This window comes from Lineus longissimus, chromosome 8 (genome assembly GCF_910592395.1).
Source record: "Lineus longissimus chromosome 8, tnLinLong1.2, whole genome shotgun sequence".
In the NCBI taxonomy this organism is placed as follows: Eukaryota; Metazoa; Nemertea; class Pilidiophora; order Heteronemertea; family Lineidae; genus Lineus; species Lineus longissimus.
Genome location: NC_088315.1, coordinates 787,343 through 806,750, shown reverse-complemented (window position 1 = coordinate 806,750; position 19,408 = coordinate 787,343). Strand labels below are relative to the sequence as shown.

General features: G+C 39.6%; 1 protein-coding gene across 8 annotated transcripts in view; it reads left to right on the top strand.

The window, feature by feature from the left end:
• Positions 1-19,408, top strand: part of LOC135491984 (uncharacterized) — a 201,476-nt gene that overhangs the window by 169,484 nt on the left and 12,584 nt on the right. For 6 of the 8 annotated variants that reach the window (XM_064778009.1, XM_064778010.1, XM_064778013.1 and 3 more), the window contains 4 exons: positions 4,021-4,086; positions 5,557-5,690; positions 17,954-18,181; positions 18,693-19,014. In XM_064778009.1, the coding sequence (XP_064634079.1) occupies positions 4,021-4,086; positions 5,557-5,690; positions 17,954-18,181; positions 18,693-19,014 (750 nt within the window). The remainder of the gene's footprint in view (positions 1-4,020; positions 4,087-5,556; positions 5,691-17,953; positions 18,182-18,692; positions 19,015-19,408) is intronic. The other 2 variants (XM_064778014.1, XM_064778016.1) reach the window with 2 other exon arrangements.

The following is a 19,408-nucleotide window of genomic DNA, read 5'->3' as shown; positions in this document are numbered from 1 at the left end:
ACCTGATCAAAGAAATGTCTTTAATTTTTGCAGACTGTTAGAGTTGTAAGGTTTGATTCTTTTGAATGCCACAGTAATTGCAATGACGCATTTCAATCATTGGCATCACATTAAATGAAATTTTCCTTGGTGTGACTTTGGTAGAATCCTCATCCTGACCGGGATCACGTTCAAAAGCATGGAACCGCAGTAAATACAAAACAGAAATAGTATCAAACTTTCATCATCTTTATAGATAAGTGTTTTCGAAAGACTTCAGAGATTCTGAAAGCTGCCTGAGACTTTACTAGTCTCAAACTTAACCGTGTCTTAAAGAGTATCAACAAAGGCGCTGTGGATTATCAAGGAACCCTTGGTTTGTGATTTGAGGCTCTGGTTAGAGAAATTTGATTTCAAATTCAGCAACTAAACTTCAATGCCTCAGGAATTGGAGCCGATTTTACAAGAATAGCGGCACAAGGAGCATTTCTTGATAGATACCAATGCCTCCCGAGGGACCAATCAAATTTCAATAGCATAACAATGATCCGTCTGCAATTGTGCGGAACACTTTCTCAACGATAATGGCACCATGATCATCATCATTCTCGTTCAATAACAATTAATTGAGAATCGGATACAATAGAAGTCTTTATAGGATTGGTGAGAAAAGATAAATGGTAACACATATGCAATCATTGAGCTTATTTAGAAATAATGTCGATGTTTTACTACTGGGAATGTCAGTATCGTATCCTGAAGTTGTCAATTCCAGCAATACATCAGGGGTTTGATCAAGGTTGCACTGAAGTCCTTTAAAGGATTAAATACTCTTTAGAATAATCATTACCCAGAAATTGTTTGTTTCCAATGGCTGTAAAGTGAATTTGAACCATTGTTCAAGAAGAATCATTTTCCTGCGGAAAGAGACGTGATTGTCTCGTAATCCTTTGGAGCCATTTAGATTGAATGATGTGGTTTTACCAAACAAAAATAGCCATTTGTTTATTTCTATTCGGAAAAAAGCTAATCTGTCTAAATAGGAATGCAGTGTATTTCGGCAATTAACTAAAAGCCTGCTTAAGTCCGTCAAATGTCATGCGTGATGTATTGGACAACATGGTACTGTCCCAAACCGCAGTGGGCTAAAGCAGATATGCATTTACTAAATTGGATAGAATTTAATTTGTTTATCGAGTATCCCTCTGGTTGCTCCGGGACTGCAGATGGTTCGGCTGACTGACATGTGTTATCCTGTAGAGGAATGACTAGAGGAGAAATGGTGGGACAAACTGTGTCTAGTGCAGAAGCCGACGTATTTTCCCTCCATATCCCAGAGTTGTATCAAAACAAAAGCAATGCTTTATTTCTCCGACCATCGAGACGAACCACTGATCCTAAACTAATCATACGCAGAGACTGCGGACGTTTAAAGATTGATTCATCCAAGAAAGCATTATTTTATTTCTATAATCAACGAAAATAGAACACTTAACTTATTCAGAACGGTAACTTGAGGTACGTTTTCTGCACCAAACACTCAGGATTTTTTTCTCTAATTGCAGTCGCATGGTCCCCGAAATCAATATAAACGAAATTAGAATTACAGATTTCATAAATCTTGACACGGTAACCAGACGCACAGTGCTACAAATTGAGTCAAGATATGAACTTATACCAAGGACTAATTAATCACAGACAATTTAAGATCGATGGCATAAAATGTAGAATTTTCGGTGAAAACGTATTACAGATTGATATGGCCCACATCAAAAGAACATTAGAGAGGGAAATCTTGAATGTTATCTGCCAACCTATAAAAGTTTGTTTAATTGGGTGGCACTTATTTCTAAATTTGTCAATTTTTTTTATCTGTTTGTAAGATATTGATGGTGTTGTCCACTGAATTCATTCTAGGTATCCAAGCAATCTCCAGTAATGGTATTTAGTGGTCTATCGTTTAACCAGCCACTGGATAAAATAAATCACTTGTTAGCGTGACTCTCTTAATAGAATATGATCAAGAAACTATGACATGAACTTGATTTATGATTTGTAATGGTCAGACTATGTCCTGTGCTACTTGTAGCGGAACGAATACGTTTGTCACAATGTGCACTGTGATTTGCGAAAGGCTAATAAATGCGGATATCTCACTAATAAAAGGCGCAATGGTCATTTTAAGAGTCTATTTAATCAGTAAATAGCCATTGCTTCTTGAGATTGGATATTCTTTAGGGACGGTTATTACAATGTAAGGAAATAATACAACTTGATAGACCAATAGTTGCAATGTATATAACCTGAACTTCGCATGCTAACAAAACTTGTTTCAAAGGACACAAAGTAATAATAATGTTAATTTTTGCGTTATGATGAAAATTATGTTGAGCACATTGCAAACTCAGAACTAAAAATGGAACTTACCCCCTGGTGATATTTTCAAAATATCAATTTCATCATCTGCCTCATGGCGAATTACATTGACAAAAGTATCCGAACTATAAACCTTTGTACTCAGTTTGTTTTTAACTAGATTTGAATTATTTTCATTCCCAAACAACTGAGTTTTGTTTACCTTTTTCGCTAGTGAACAGAGTGTGTTTGGTTTCATTTCATTTCTTTACATTGTTCTGTTTATTGTTTCGCCTCATATTTAGTTATGTTTTTTTCTTTTATTGACAACATGTTGTTTTATCAATTGAACAGCAGTTTCAAGCCAGGAAACTTGAATATATGGTTTCTCCACATGTCAAATAGTCGAATTCTGCTGAAAGTGTTTCTGCAGCTTTGAATAAGTATTGTTAATGTTCTCTTAGGTTGTTCTTCGAAGAACCTCTCTGTTAAAACTTCGATTATTTTTACAACAAACTTAATTAACTGTTAAGATTGCATCTTGTTAGATTGTCATTTTTTCTCACGCACCCAGCGTTGAATTAATTTTATTCGAGGATGATCAGATTTGATCAAGAATTCTGATTCAAGTGTTAATCATTTGTTGACCTTTAGCAGGTTTAACTTAAAAACATCGTACGACAGACTGTTTCCAGTGCTTTTTCTTCTCGGGTCGGAGTCTGAATTTCGCTAGTTTTTGAATCAGAATTTTGTGTTTTAGTTTTTGATATACTTATACATTTACAACAAAATAATTTGTGGAAATCCATGCAATGCTATTTTTTGGAAATAAAACGAATTGCATCCATTTTCACAAAAAGGCAGATCGAGGCACCTACCTTTGTTCTTACAGCGCAAACATTGTTATTTTTGTCAGTAGTTTTTTATATGCACATTATCGCTGCTGTACACGTCAGTGCTTTGTCTTGTGAGCTGTTTTGCACCAAACCTTAAACTTCTCGCCATTTCTTCAAAGATAATGAAATATATTGACAACTTTTAGATTTTTGAATCAGCTGCACTCACCATGCCTCACTCGTCCTATGTCAGTGTTGTACACGTGGTCATGTTTTGTTTAGTGAAAACCGTTTTATCATTGATAAACATCTGAAACTCGCTGTGACGCGACGGCTGCACTTTCGCCGGACTTCTTTCAAAGATCCCATTACTTTACTCACTTTGTAAACATGTATCTCATGTCATGGGTCTGAGGAAAGTAATTTTTACCAGAAAACTTGGAAAGTGTTGACTATTTTCAGAAAAGGGTAAAAAGTGTTCTTTTTGTTGACAGTTTTCCATGTTGGGCTTAACTTGTAAGTTTTTAACTCTATTTCTATCAGGCATTCATATTTTGGTATTTACAACGGGGGACAAAACTGCTAACACTATCCTAGTTCATAGCATATGTAAAAACGAAAGAACTTAACGTGAGATGACACGCTATCAGTTCCTTGGGACTGCGAAAATTGAATACCTTACGTAGTAACAATCAGGTTTTAACAACGACTGACAAGCAAACTCAAATCCACAAGATGCCGATACCCAGGGGGAGGTTTTATTTGCGCGAAAACACGTCGTTGGCAAATGTCAGGTCACAGCGAGTAGATTTCGACATAAATTTCTGAGTTTTGGCCTTGTTCGCTTCAGCGGGCGTGACAGGAGTGGTCATGGCGGACTGCAAAGAAGCGGCATAGGAGATGCAGGCACGGCGATGTAAGCAACTTGTAATATGAACGACTCCATTGACTTTTAAAGTAGATCCCGAAATGTGTTCTCTAGTAATTAAGATGGGACTATTTGTCACACAGTGCGTGATCATGGTCCAGTTTACAAAGAGAAACGTAGACTTTTCCTGAACATCTATTCAATTCAAAAAATATCTATTTCCGAAGTAAATTGACAACGGACCACGTTTCAGTAAGCACATCGGCTTCCTCGACTGTAATTATAACGATCACGTCAATAGATCTCGGCTAAAACAGTCAACTTTGGGACATTGTTGAAAGACATGATAAAATTTATACTGAGTTCTTTTCTGTGTTATTTTCAAAGAAATTGAGCTTAGTGGCTTTCCAAGAAGGCATGTTCATGTGGTAGAGACTGTTAAAAACCGCCATCGCACCTCTGTTGAGATTAGCTTTCTCATGTCTAACACCACGGGAAGATTGTGAGAGGAGGTGAAGGCTAACTGAAAACCAGAGAAAAATCGGTTCATTTGTTGAAATGGCCGGAACATACTCCTCTGTTCGCAGAGGGTTGGAACTTTGTCACTTTGATACTGGTTGCCTCAACACTGAAAAAGCGTAGACATGGAAAAAGGTTAGATGGAAATGACTATAGACAAAAGCAAGTATCCTTGTGTGTCTTCATAGAGACATCACATCAGAACAATCAAGTCACTTCCAGAGCCGATTGATTTGCTGACAAAACTCCTTGATTTCTCAACCGATTGCCAATCGAATGTCTATCGGGGAGCTCGGCTACTTTGAATTTCCATTTCTGAATTGACAGATAATATAGAAGTTACTTGTTTCTAGACAAACATTGCAGCCACTCTGACATTTATATGTGGGGAGTCTATTTCTCATCGAAGATGATTACTTTCTTCATATTTGAGTTTAGTTTGCCCTGTCATAAAAGTTGCTGAGACCCACCCATTGCAGTAAAATCAAATCGATTCTAGTGCAAGGGGTTTCAGATACCAAGTAGATTAAGTTTGCCATGAGGCCACCACAAACAATTGTAATTCCAACTAAATTCTAAGTGAATTTGAGAAAAGCTTTTAACCATGTTTGGTTTCTGTTATCAATCAGTCGCACGCTGAAGCCAACACACTGTAGTTCTGTATGGTAATGTACAGCAGCGATAACATCCCAATACCAACACGAATGTGTTCACAATACCTGTATGCTGAAATACGCACTGTACAACGCCCCATTTCAGAAAAATATCAAAGGTCGGTTCAGTTCTCGTGTTTCATTTTTACATATCTGACTTGAAGTAGAGGCGAGTTTATACACTTGAGAACTTAACCGGACTTAGAACGCAAGTATATGTTCTAGTTTTACCCATGCATTGTGTTATGTGTCCCTTTCTTCCTTTTAATGGAGTACGAGCTACCGTTGACTACATTTTGCATAAACATGCCACTTGGTATAATCATTATTGTCTAATTTCTTCTAGGGAGCGATGTATCCAGTCCTACGAGGCTCTCCGGCCGTATGGACTTTTCCGGTGTTCGTGCGTGCAACACAAGGGCCACCAGCGACGGAAATGCAACGGGTTGATGAGGCGATTCATGAAAAATGCGTGCCTGGGTGAGTGACATCTACTAATTGCTTGGGTCCCAGAGCTGTAGTGACGTGATTGCTTATTGACTGTATTGCTCGTATTATTTGACTTAGTACATTGCAAATACTGAGTGACTTGATAGAAAGAAAAGTCAGCTTGAATCAAAGTCCACCTCTCATTCTTCGAAATCATCTAGATCACGATTCCTAACATTCCATCGATATAAAACATGAACCCACAAATTGCACCCCGAACCGTCGAATCATTCAATGACAAAATTAATTTCTCTGCCAAGCGGAATGCCTAGTGAGATAAGGCAGAAGACGTTAGATTTTATCCCATGGCATTTAATTTTAGATGGTCACTCTTTTTGTATTTTTTTCGATTGGAACTGTCAAGTTTGACGTATTGTCAATTTGTTCTCATCACTGAGAATTCTGAGTTAAATTGCCTTTGCATTTTCAAGCAGATTACAAGTTGACCTGAAATCTACAGAATCGGAGGCTGAGGATTGCTCGTAAAATTGATAATGTTGGTATTGACCAATGGAACTGTACGAATCTTCGGGTTACTTTGCATTTCGGTGCCAATTTACCGAAAAATCGACGAGGAATGAACCAGCGTTGCATTTGAAGAAAATTGCAAGTTGAAAAAGCTGATGGATGAAAAAAGATTCGTTTGCAGTATAGAATATCGTTTGGTCTATGTAATGAGAGATATTTTTCCCAGTACCACAGAGCTCTAGCTTCTTTCAAAGGAAACTAAACACCGGATAATACCAACAGGAACATAGATCGCATGACATTTACGTCACTTCTAGCAGCTGGTTGGTACATGTGTATGCTATCCTAGTTCAATCATTTTACTTTATAATGTTAAAAGAAGGATCAAAACACGCGTCTGGTTTATTTGTAGCCACTCTATGACATATCAGCTAATGTCTTTAAAAAGTTCACCAGGGCATAGAAAGATAACATTCATCAGCAAAATCGTATCACATTCATATGGTCCCCGCTTGTTTGGTCTTCTTCCTACATGTCGCAACCCTGTCATATTCAAATGATATACATTCTGCTCTGAACAGACAAACATGTCCACCAGACCTTGAAACCATTACAAATGCAGTTTTGAAGCCTTCGTATAAACATGAAAAATGATAGATATGTTTCTTACGATACTCTGAGCCATATCTCCTAAATCATTTGCCCATTTGTCAAATGTATGACATGGACTTGAGCTGAGCGTATTAGGAGATTCACGTTAACTTTCTAATTAATTAAAGTAGGCTACCTTGAATAGATGTGTAAGATGCCATTGCACGTTAAGGGGTAAGGGATTAATAGGGTCATCCGCGGGTGTCAATGGCTATGCAAGCATGCCGTTGCCAAAAGGGGAACTGGGGGTCATGTAAGACATAAAATAACATTTAAATACATGCAGTATGATTTCCCACTATCTTTGAGATGCCCTGCTTTGCAGTGATAAAATGAAAAAAGATTGGTCAGAAATCCAAAGCATGCTATGGTTCCAGAAAGTTCGGTAAAATTAATCAGAAACTTGGAAACTATAAACTGTTTGATCGGTTTGTAATGATGCTAAAATATTGCCAGACGTTTTATTCCATTTGCCAAGCTAGAGGTGTTCGAAATGAAAATGGCTAACAGTACTCGCTTCCCATCTAATGGACAAGTTTATCTTTTCTCATTAATCATGGTTATGTTCTCCAAGCAATTAGTGAAACGTGCCTAATGAATTATGATGGCTTTTCTAAGTAGGGGAAATTTATTACGTTGCCCATAAAACTCGTTTGGCCGAATACCGCATCTAACGACGATGTAGGTGTCCCTAATTGGGCGACATTCATCCATGGCATTACTTGGTAAGCTTTGTTCGTCTGCTTTGTAAATTATGGTCATTATGTTCGTCTTCCAAATGCTGGGATACAGAAACATGATAAAATTAAGGAAACAAGAAGCTAAATACGCTTCCTGTACTAGAAACATCAACATTTGATGGTACAAGGTTATGACAGTGAAAAGTCATTTCAATTTGCCGGAGGTTAGACAAGTTAACTCAATCCATTAGAAAATACAGACTCCTTAAATCTGATAGATTTGGACTTCTTTAGCGCAAATGATTGAATCGTTAAGTGAGTTGAAATAAACGAATCTGGTTAAAAATCTTGTAACGAATTGTTTTTTTCCAAGTAAAAAGTCAATTCCTCGTCAATTTCTTTAGCAGTTGAGTAGGTCGCCCCCATAGTCGCGGAACAAGGAACTGCACAAAACCGATTATGGGTTTCGATTGGGCCATTGATCTTGAACTGATAACATTGGTTCTCCTCGTGTAACAATTAATCATATTTCCTCCGCTTCAGTTGTTATCAGTTTGATTGAATGATGATGATCGAACTCAATGAGGTCAGCCTCGGTTGAGAATATATATTTATTAACAGTTTGCTGGGCCTTTTTCTCGATGCTGGCGTCAACTACACAGACCTCTACTCACCATCTGTAATTGCCACGGGTGTGTTCACTTTCCAGGCGAAATTGGACGAGCGGCGAGCAAGGGTCCGCAATGCACAACTCAATTATAGCTCGATTTGCAACCAGCGGCAAGCAACAAGCGGCCTTCTCCATGGATTTGTAAATGGCGCAAAGCGTTGCTACAACACTTGCAGTAATTACGAATGAAACGAGCTATCATTGTTCTGTGGGCGTCCAAGCTCCCTGGAGGTGAAGATCGCACCTAATCTCATCTATCTCTCCATTTAGGTTTACTTCCACAACCCTAGGGACAAGGTTGGTGGTAGTTGACCGTTTTTGTTAGAAACTGTTCAATCAAAACGAAAATTGTCTGTTGTCATGCATTTTTCACCAGTGGAGTAGCGAGAAAACTGTACTTATGCCATGGACTATGCACTAGTTACTTAGCTCTTCTTTCATGGCAACAATGTAGATTGTTGCTCGTCTGGTTAAAGATTATGTCCATTTGTCAAACATGAAGAAAGCTGCGAGTGACGTTCAGTATCTGCAATGTCAGATCCAGCCGTCAGACGTTATGATTGGCTAACAATTGCTATAATATATCTTGATGTTTGAATTTAGATGGATATTGCTTGTGCCTATAGCTCTGAAGGGGACTGGTGGTTTGGTTATAAAGATTCTCTTATGGCCAATGTGATTTTGACATTTCTCTTGTGAAGTTCATGTGCAGAATCGTTTGAAAGAACTGTTTGTGCAGCCTCACTAAACCCTCATTTCTAAGACATTAAACCAGAACCAGTCTCTCCATGCAACTCATTTACCTTAACTTCAACCGCCATTCTCTTGAGATAAGTCAATTAATTCGCCAATCTCCCTGCGCTTGTAACGTCTCATACACACACACACTGATCTATCTCAAATTATTTGCGCTAAGTGATAAATCAAATTGATCAGTATCAATTGGTACCAATATTACTGTTTGTCAAGAGTGATCATTAGTGCTCATATCCATAGTGAAGTCAGGCAGCGTTTACATAGCTAGAGTGGTTTTGCCAGCAGTGTCAATACTAATGAAAAATGTTGTAAGGATTTTTTTTTAATTCTAGCTTTATATTTATGGTTATCTTTTAGGTTTTATTTGTTTAACTTTTCTAACTATTGAAAAAGATTTTTCTAAATTTCGTTTCTTTCAAGAGCCTAGATCGAAACCTCATGCCTTGCCACCTCTAGTCGTGTAATGTTTTCAGGTTCGTGTGCCCTACTTGTAACTGACAGGAAGGTTAATCGTGTTCTCCTTGGGTTTATCATTGCATAAAAGTTTGTTTTCCTACTCGATATATCAAACATGTTCTTATCGAACCTGTCATGTACTGGTTCACATTTCCTATTCGGTCTCTTCAGTTTTCCGCTTAGGAAGTATCACATTCTGGAATATATTCGAAACACGACCCGACATATAACTGTCGTCATCAGTTTTTATCTTGCTACAGGAATTACAGTGTATAAAGTTAAAGATCGATTCCATCATCTCCTGATCCACCGCGGCCTGGCCACGCGGCTGTTGTACCCAGAAAATTCTGATGTAAGATCCAATAAGAAATGGACACCGCTGCTAAAACCTGTTCCATTTTCTGCCCAATTCCTTCTGACTCAACCTCAACCTCACTCTAAGCTAACGGCAATCTAATCGACCATATAAGGCTAGGGATCTATCGGATAACCGCTAAACCGTGCAGCCGGCTATGGCATTACTACCCGAACCGTAATTACCGTCAAATAGTCTAACTGAAGCTTTGCAAATATCACAGAGTCTTAAACCAGGGGCGTGCAGCTCGCCTGATAAGACCGGAGAAAATACAACCTGTCTGTACGGGCTGTGTGTTTTGTCAACCAATTCTCGTTTCTGTTTACTTTAAATTTGTGAGGAAATTAAATGTAAGGTTTTCTAGTTAATCTTCGTTGGTTTTAGCATTAGTTCTTCCTTGCCATTAGTGAGGTTGACAGTTGTATTTGCTCATGTCAACTAGGATAAGCGGGGAACAACAGCTAGTGTATTATACATTCCGAATTTATAATGATGCTGTGAAGTGTACGTGCACTCCGGGTTGTGGTAAGACAGTTATTACGGTTGGTTTTCAGCAATACACCTGTGCCTGGATACTTGGCATCCAGAGTCTTATGATAAAGAAGCATGTCTTTCTATTTTCCTATGATCTATATAACATATCGTTAGGAATTGGCTAGCAAATCAACAGCTGTTTACAGTATTGTGTCATTAAGGTTCTTGACTGTTGTAGCAGAAACATTGTAAATCTAATATAAGTGCTTATTTCTAATTGGTTGATACCAATCATAGAGCTCTCGAATAACTGTAGGGGAACACTGGTTCAAAACTCAATACAGCAGATGTAGATGTGTTGTGTGACCAGTGGATCGCTGGGTCGGCCGACTATAAAAGCACCATCGATGGTAACTATTCTAATGAACAAGGTCAAAGTGTTGCTCTGCATGTGTTGCTTCCTCCCAAGTCCATTACTATTCTGGTGTACCCGCCATATCTGATTCCATAGCCCCGGGACATCATCATAAAAATTCCACGGCAGTGAAGAAGAGATTAGGAATGGTGGCGTGATTTGTGAGATAGCCGCCCTCTAAATCCCTACAGTGATATATTCATAGAAAAGCCAATCTTCAAGAATTCAGTATATCAGTCCCCGTAATAAAGTCTAACCCCTACGGAGCAGTGCTCCTGTTCGCATGCCATGAACTCACGGAAGGATGTGCTGTCCCCGCTAGTCTAACGTAGCATCCTTCACTTGAGATAGATCTTTTGAGAGACAATATCACATACGCATGAAAGGTTTTCCATGGCGGTCAGAGAAGCCGTGCCATTAGATTACAAGTCCCGAGGAGACGGAGCCGCATTCGTATGCTAGCAGCATCCTTTCCCGACCCGACTGTGTAAGCAAGCTGGGTCTGGAACCATCACTCCTATACGCCTGTGGGATGGCGTTCACCACTAACTTGTGGCCACTCGCGCCAGTGGGCGTGGACAGAAGTGGCGAGCAGGGTAAAACTTATCCGTGAACCAAATTTTCTTCGTGTTCAACCTGCCAGATGAGAGATTTTCTGAAAATCGAGGGATCGCATTAATTGTCACACATCATCAGTTTACTCTGCAGCAAATTCGATGTGGCGGTGATACATAATACTTCTAATTACTTGAACAATGATAGTAAACAATCACTACATATCAACACTATTGTGCGAAATATCATTAGTGCTGAACAAAAGGTCACTCAAGCCAGTACAGTTTACTGTTGGATCAACTGGTGGAAAACTGAAAAGGTCCTTTTTTCAAGAAGTAAGATTGAATCGTTGGATCCTGTTCCGCAATGTCAAATTGTCCAATAGGCTTTCACTTTAAATCGTTCCCAACCCGATTAGCCTCAATGATGTCGATTGTGACTTCTTGCAATCGGAGAATGATGTTAATCAAGAGATTGGAATCATCCAGTAAAAGGAGTATGTCCTCGAGATATTCTCTAATGGGTGCATTGTAATATTAGTGAAGTTAATTTCTCTAGATGGCAACCGCTATAGTAAAACAAGGACGAATTCTAGATAGCAGGTCACGTTGCGTGCGTGTCATAAAACCAAAATTATTGCCCCTATATTGTAGTATATATCCAACAGACTGCTGGCACAGTGATTTAGACTGACGCCTGCCATCAATGTGGCCCGGGTTTGATCTCCACCTAGGTTGTTTGAGACTAATATCTTGGGGTCATGTTAGATAAGTCAGTCTCCATGCTTATTCAAAAGTCAAACTTATCAAACAAATAGCAATTGCGTGTCTGTGAACTGTCGGTTGACTTGTTAACTACGTGTTCATTAAGGTGTCCAGTACACCTTCAAACTCAATTACATATTCAAAACACCGAAACTGTGAAATACCGACATTCGTGTGAGGCGCTCTCGGAGATGCAAAAAGCACTATCTTTGCCTTGAATTGCATTATTGTTTAAAATAGGCGTTCGGATGGATTTCGCTGAAAGCAAGATAATGTTTAAATAATCAGAGTATCATGCTTATGCAATATGCATGGAATTACATGTATCAACATCACAAAGCATAATACTGATAATGGGAACTTATCAACCTTTCTAGCAAAAGCACAAATCAATAGTAAATAGGTTTGTTTTTCCGCATTTTAATAATCGGCACTTTGTAAAATAGAGGAGAACAATCAATTATTATGAAACGCTAAATAAACATTGGTATCTAGCTAAACGCTAAATAAACACTGGTAAACTTGTAGTATACCCCGCAGGGTAATTTGAAGAGTTGAAGTTGCAGGTACATTTGATATATCTAACAATGTCTGCGAACAATGGGTAGTTTTACTTAACAATGATATTGAATTGAGGTTCTAGATCATGCTCGCTGGATTATAAAAAGATGCCTTTGTTATGGATGTAGGCAAGATAAATATCATGGAAATTCGTATACATTATGCAGTATTGTTTGGTTAGATACGATTCTATTCATTATCAGCGTTTATCGTGTTATGAGGAATATTATAAAAAGAATTATATATTTTCATCTGTTTTGATATGCTTTTCATTATCATGGCGATACCAGAAAAAATATATTTAACGATAGGGTATGAACGTCCAAATATTCGGCGCTGATATTTTTCAAAATGATTAGGTCAAAAGTGACATGGAATCCGGTGATTGTTCCAATAAAGCAAAGTAAATTGCTTAAGCATTGTCATTGGAACCAATCGCTCTCTGCGGCACATAACCTAGACAAAGTATGTCATTTGGTAGATCCTGTGTTTAAATGACCCACATCAGTCGCCGGTATATACCCATCAGAAGTGAGACAGGAGGGGTTTCACGGATCAGCATGACGTGATGAGTGCCGTTTGAAACTCGGATGCCAGGAAACAATAATTGCAATCAAAGCGAAGACTAGTGATCATCCCCGCCATTCTGAGCTGATTGATGATCGCTCACTAAGGAGTTCCTCACATTCCTCCACAATCAATCAATGGAGCCAGAAATCTTGCAGTGGATTTTTTTCCTTCTGAGTAAGTTGACATTTTGGTTCATGAATCGAGTCTTTGCAAGTCGTGTGCAGACATGGTGTGCAGTACACATGTACACTTCCTGAAGGGTGCACGAAGTTTAACTTCCAAAACAACAAATGATCTTGTCTTGAAAGGCAAATAGAGGCATTAGACCTGGTATCATTTGATCCATTGATCAGTCCCACTGATGAAGACATGAGGCCGACCAGACCTCAATACGACAACATCCGTGTTGACAGGAGGGGGTTAAGAACTCTATGTGTCTCACATGCTATTTACCCTAAAGATAATTTGGCCTAAGAAAAAAAATGCAGTGTCGCTTATATTAATAAAGAAATAACTCTAGACATACTTGATAAGAAACCTCATAGATTTCAGCTTACACATTTAATTTCTAAGCGACAGACAAACCTCTAACCTTTTCCCTCGTCTTGTGGTATCGCGGGTAAAGTTGTCTATCTCTCATGGCCTTGCCAGGTGTTGATTTCACAGTGGACCTGTAATGGAGGCCGTTAATCTCGGCAATGAGAGCAGCGCGAAGTTCCAAACAGCCATATCCGTTTCACTGTAAGACTACGTACATAAATACACTCCCACGTGTGGCATGTATTAGGTTATCTGGACCAACTGTCTCGACCATAGTTCGAGTAAGTTACCTTTTTAAATGAAACAGGAACAACAATCGTGACACGAGAGCCTTGATGACAGTAAAGTGATCCGCGAATGCTTTGTGACAGAGACAGAACCGATCACTGTTTTAATTAGAGAACACTTGATTGAACCTGTTGGCGTCTCAGTTGAATGACTTGATGCTGGTACAAAACAGTTTCAGAAATAAAGGCAAAAACCTTAGTCGTCTGTCATGAAAAGTGCATAAAGCAGCGGGAGTGGGTCTGAAACATTGAAATTTAGATGGGTACGCTATCATTCTCCTCCTTGTTACTCCTGCCGGCTTTTCGACGAAGATTCAAAATAAATTATGGGACAATTGCCCAATATCCAAATGTACTACTCTCTTTCAGCCACGTCATATATCATATTACTAATCCTTGATGACTAGAGCTCGATACAAATCATCGAAATCATATCAGCGCTGAATGGCCCTTTATGAGTTGAAACCAATAGAGTACCCTCAAAGAATTGGCTTTCCATAAATGAAATCACCAATACAAATGATGATGACGAATATAAACCTTCGCATCAATGTCAATGTTATATAAACCTAATCAAATTAGTCTCTGACAAACAGAACATAAACCTAATTGTGTTTGTTTTAAGTGAGTTATTGTCATACATAAATGTCTAATGACATCATTTGATGATAATAAAGAGGAAAATAATCACATTTTTTGTATTATTTGTCCAACTTTCCCAGTGGATTATCTCTACAATTGTCGCGGGAATATCATGGTTTGATCACATTGCCTCCACGTTCATAGAGCCTTCCAGCTAGTTAAGTGACACCTGTCAATTATCTCTGATATACCAGCTAACTAGCTAATTTGTAATATGCAGTAATGATTAGGCGACTTCTGAGATTCATGTTTTCGTCTCGAAACTGTGAATTTAATAAACAGGTAGAAGGGCAGAAATCGGTCTCATGTTTCAGGAAAGCCTTAGGGGAAACGGAAGTAGGGCAATTGACTGTTTTATTCAACTGGTTGTTCGTGTTGAAAAACTGTGTGCCGAAGAAGAGCGCTATTACGCTTTCAGTTTTTGGTCCATGACTCGTCTGTCTCAAATCAGCCAAACACGTCTGAGTATTGTCAGTATAGAAAGGGGATAAGTAAAGAATTCACAATCTGTCCTTTGTAAGACCATTACCTACATGGTACTCAACATAATACACTCTGGGAAATCACAGCAGCCGACGCCAACTATAAGAACCATTCATCAACATCCAAGATCTTGACTGGGTATAACGAATCTCCACCGTCTCCAAGATGGCGCCCGGTGTCTCCTTGAGCCTGAGCCAGACGAATCACATTAGCTGCCTAATGAGCTGTTTGATAGGACAACGAGATGGATACGATACTCTGTACCAAAACGAATGGAGGTACTGCGGGCTTGTTTTGGTTAACAAAAGTCAATAGGAATCCCCCAACCCAAATTTTTTTTTAAATAATTAGATATTTGCATCCGTCCACTTTGAGTCTTGGTGATAGCAAATTTTTGCAGTTATGACGACATGTTTTTTAGCTTCGTCCAGATTTGCCCAACATGAAATCCAGAGAATGCTGCTTTTATTATTCTAGAGCTGTTCAGAAGAGCGCCCTCACTTTTGTGTTGCTTATCTTTACATTCTTGAAAGACCACTTGTGGCGGATGGTTGTAAGAATTGCCGTTTGATTCCTGATTAGCTCGTTTAAATAACCTGCTATCTCCATTGGTTGTTTACTCGGGTCGATAACGAGGCTCAAGCATCAGGTGGTTGAAGATATGCCGCAATCAGCAAGTCATTGAATTCCACATTTTGCCGTCGTAACTATTTTGACATGTTGTAAACAATCTACTGCAGACGCTTATCCAATATAATCTCTGACAAATTGCTTACTGATATATGATAGGTATTAATTTTAGCGATGATGTCCTCAGATAATTAACTTTGGTCTGTTTTTGCATATCTCTGTTTAGAACTGATAGTACACATAGCTGTTATCGGCCATGGTTGCAATATATTTGTCTGTGTAATTGGTTGAAACAGTGTCTTCACTCGATGGCTTCTTCTGAGCAGTATGTGACATTTTTCTTTCATGTCTCTATTGAAATAACAGTCATAATGAAGGGTGAGATTTGGGAGTTGCATTAACTCTATCATGCCATCATATATTGCCCCGTTGCAACACTTACCAGTGTGGGCATGCATTGAAAAGAATCAGTCTTTTAGAACAATGGTCCAATAAGAACAATCTTAAAAACCTTTTAATTATCAGATAGAATAATTCCAAAAAGCAGCAATCTATGACAACTCCACTATGCTGGTTCCTTCAGCACTCTAAAGTGCTCTTTACACAATGAACCCCAAAACTCCCCAGCTGATGTCAACTTCTTTCAGTCCTTCGCATGGATCAAATTATTGAAAGCCGAACCTTCGACCATAAATATTGGGAAAATTTGCATTCTTCGGATTTGCATCAATGGCGAAATGTTCGCCTAATGAAGGAAAAGTTATGGTTTGGTCTCCAGTGAAATCTTGACTGTCATTCTTAAGATAGTAGAGATGCTCCGTGTGACAGCCTAGATCAACTAAAGCAATGAATAGATCTTATAATAGCGCCCATATCAATGATTTATATGTTCCAATCTGATGGGGACCCTATATAATTGGGGTAGGGGATTTTTGAAATTTGTGGAATTTTGGACAACCGTGGCATACGTTCAACATTGGCGAGGATGGAAATGCCAGCGTCAAATATGCTCTTCTGCTTGTTAGTCACAGTGCAGTAAATACCACAAGACTATAGTCGTAGTGCAATAAATACGGACCAACGCGATATAGCTTGGCACATGTGGTGTTGCTCTATCATGTGTTGACAACAACATTTTCGACGTGTCATTCACGTTCCATTTGCATCTCTGAACGACCGAACCTTTCTTCAGACTGACGATGAGATGAAATTTCCAATGGAAAATGTGTTAATCGTTGACTCGAGAAAGTACTTTGGCATTGTACACAAACATCAGTCTTGGCTTGTTACTCGGATGGGTTAATTATAAATCTGATGAGGTCTCTCATCGACCTCCCATCCATCATGTTTGCTCTTGCTGAAATCTCTGCCAGAAGAGAAGTGATGTGCATCCAACGGAACGAATAATGATGCACTGAGATCTCTAAAGTTCCCACGGCTACAACGCATGCTCTGCTCATCAAAAGTGCGCATGCGCAACGATGTTAATCATGCTCCGCAGTGAATCCATCATGTCTTCTTTAAGCAGATAATTTTACCCTAGCGAATCGTAAGCACGGTTTTATGGCGTCCCGCCAGCGTTTCTATCAATCTTCTCTTAACTGCGGGTTAATAGTCACTGAATCTTGTAGTCATTACTGAATTATTTAATCCTGTTCTCTGACGGAATCCAGTCCTAGGAGAAAATTCAATATTTCTGAGAAGAAATGAAATTACTCCCTATGTAAGCGATGGGAGACCGGTATGCGAGGTTTGAACAGCAGTGGGCCAGGATGAATTGCTTTCCGAATGATATCGGAATTTACTACTGGTGAGATTTATAGCTGCATAAGTCGTTAGTTTGACAATCGGGTTTGACTGATTCGTATCCAATATAGATACAATCTTCTGTGTTTGCATCTTGAAGTGCGGAGATGATGCTTGGAGTTTACATGAGATATCTGTGGTAGGCTACCCGGCCAACTGGTATCATGATTTCCTGGTAGTTTGTTGAAAGTTGAAAGGCAAGTCAAAACATATGTACCAGTGGCGGAAAGCACCAACCTAAGTTTCTAATTCGAGTTTTCCCATCTAGATTTATTTCAGCTGGTCATCATCAACGTCTCCTCGAACTTTCAAGTTGTAGCCAACGAGGCCACGATCTATGGCAAAGAAGACATCGTCCTGCCGCGAAGGCTCGGGCACATACCCCAGATTGGTAGTGTCCCTAACACTCATCCCTTCCCTTCAAGAATGATAAGTCGATATCAGTTTCAAACTTCTAGATAGCTAAATAATTTCATGTTTTGTATTTGCAGTGGTCGCAAACGAAGCCGCAATCTATGGCAAAGAAGCCAAAGTCCTGCCACAGAAGCCCGGGGACATCCCCGAGGATGGCACTGTCCCTGACTCGGATCCCTTCCCTCCACTGGAGGATGACGACTACGAGGGCGAGCAAGCGGGCTTTGACAAGGAGGAGGAGAAGTTCACACCATCCCCGCGGCTCATCCCGCCCTCTAACATTCCTGCCACAGGTAGGCAACAAAGTACGTGTGGTATTGTCATTAGATTCAGTTCCCTTTGTCTTTCCTTTCTGTCAACCCCTTGTCTCCATACCTTAGCTTTTCTGGTCAGCACAGTCTCGTTTTCATTTTCGTGGCATGCTCAACTACATCGTCTTAATGCAACACATTGTTCAATATTGCTCGTTTTTAACTTTATCAAAGGACTATGTAGAGAGCATACCATTCTTCCAATAGTTCAGATGAACTAATGAGCACCCGAACTTTCATGAGAAAATGCACATCTTCCTTAAAAACAAATCAAATGTGTGTTTTCCCAGAATCAATTCAATGGTTTGCCATCGGATTGCAGATTTCAGTCAGCAATTGTTCTTAGAACAGTCAAACGCCCCTCTCATTACATGTACTTTCAAACAACCGTGATGCGTAAACCGTCATCGACCAATAGCGTCCGACATATATTCCAAGGTGACTCGGATTAGCGTTCACACCGTTATTTTCGTGGAAGTACAAACGTCTTCTTTTTACGTTCCAGACGTCTCCTGCTACGATGCCTTCACCGAGTGCAACAGAGACTCCTTCTGCCGTGGAAAGATGGGCAAATTCGTCACGTCTTGTCAGTGGGACTTGCGCAAGAGCACGTGTGACCGTGCCCTCTGCCTCCCGGCTATGGACGAATTCTTCCAGTCTGTTGACATGAACCATGGCCATGCTGCCGCGTTTTGCATCTGCGAGCGAAACGACATCAAGTGCGCGTCGATACATGATGTGTTACAACCAAAATGTGCCGTGGCTGAGACACCGACGCCACCGTGCTTGTCGCTGTATACGAAGTGTAGGAGCGACGCAGGCTGCAGGTTTGTAATGTTTCAATCTTACACCAATACGCCTGATATAGTGATGCCGCATGTACTGGTCCGTTCCATCGGACCAATAACTTATCATCGTTTGAATATGTACATCATTTATGTTAATTTTGATTGGGATCCTGTATCCATGATTACAAAGCAATTCATTATAGGCTGTTCTAAGTAGAACAGATCATGCAAAACCTAATAAGTCATCATGTTTATGTCCAGCCAGTCGGATGTTCATGATAGCATAGTCTTGATTCCTGGAAGCAGCCTAGCTGCCATGATATCGGGGAGCAGTTTTGTGGTAGTTGGGATTGTTGAAGAAGTGGCCTTTTGAGAGGTTTTAAGCGTTTGGAGGGGTAGGCGCCTTGATCACATTATTACGGTGAGAAGGTGT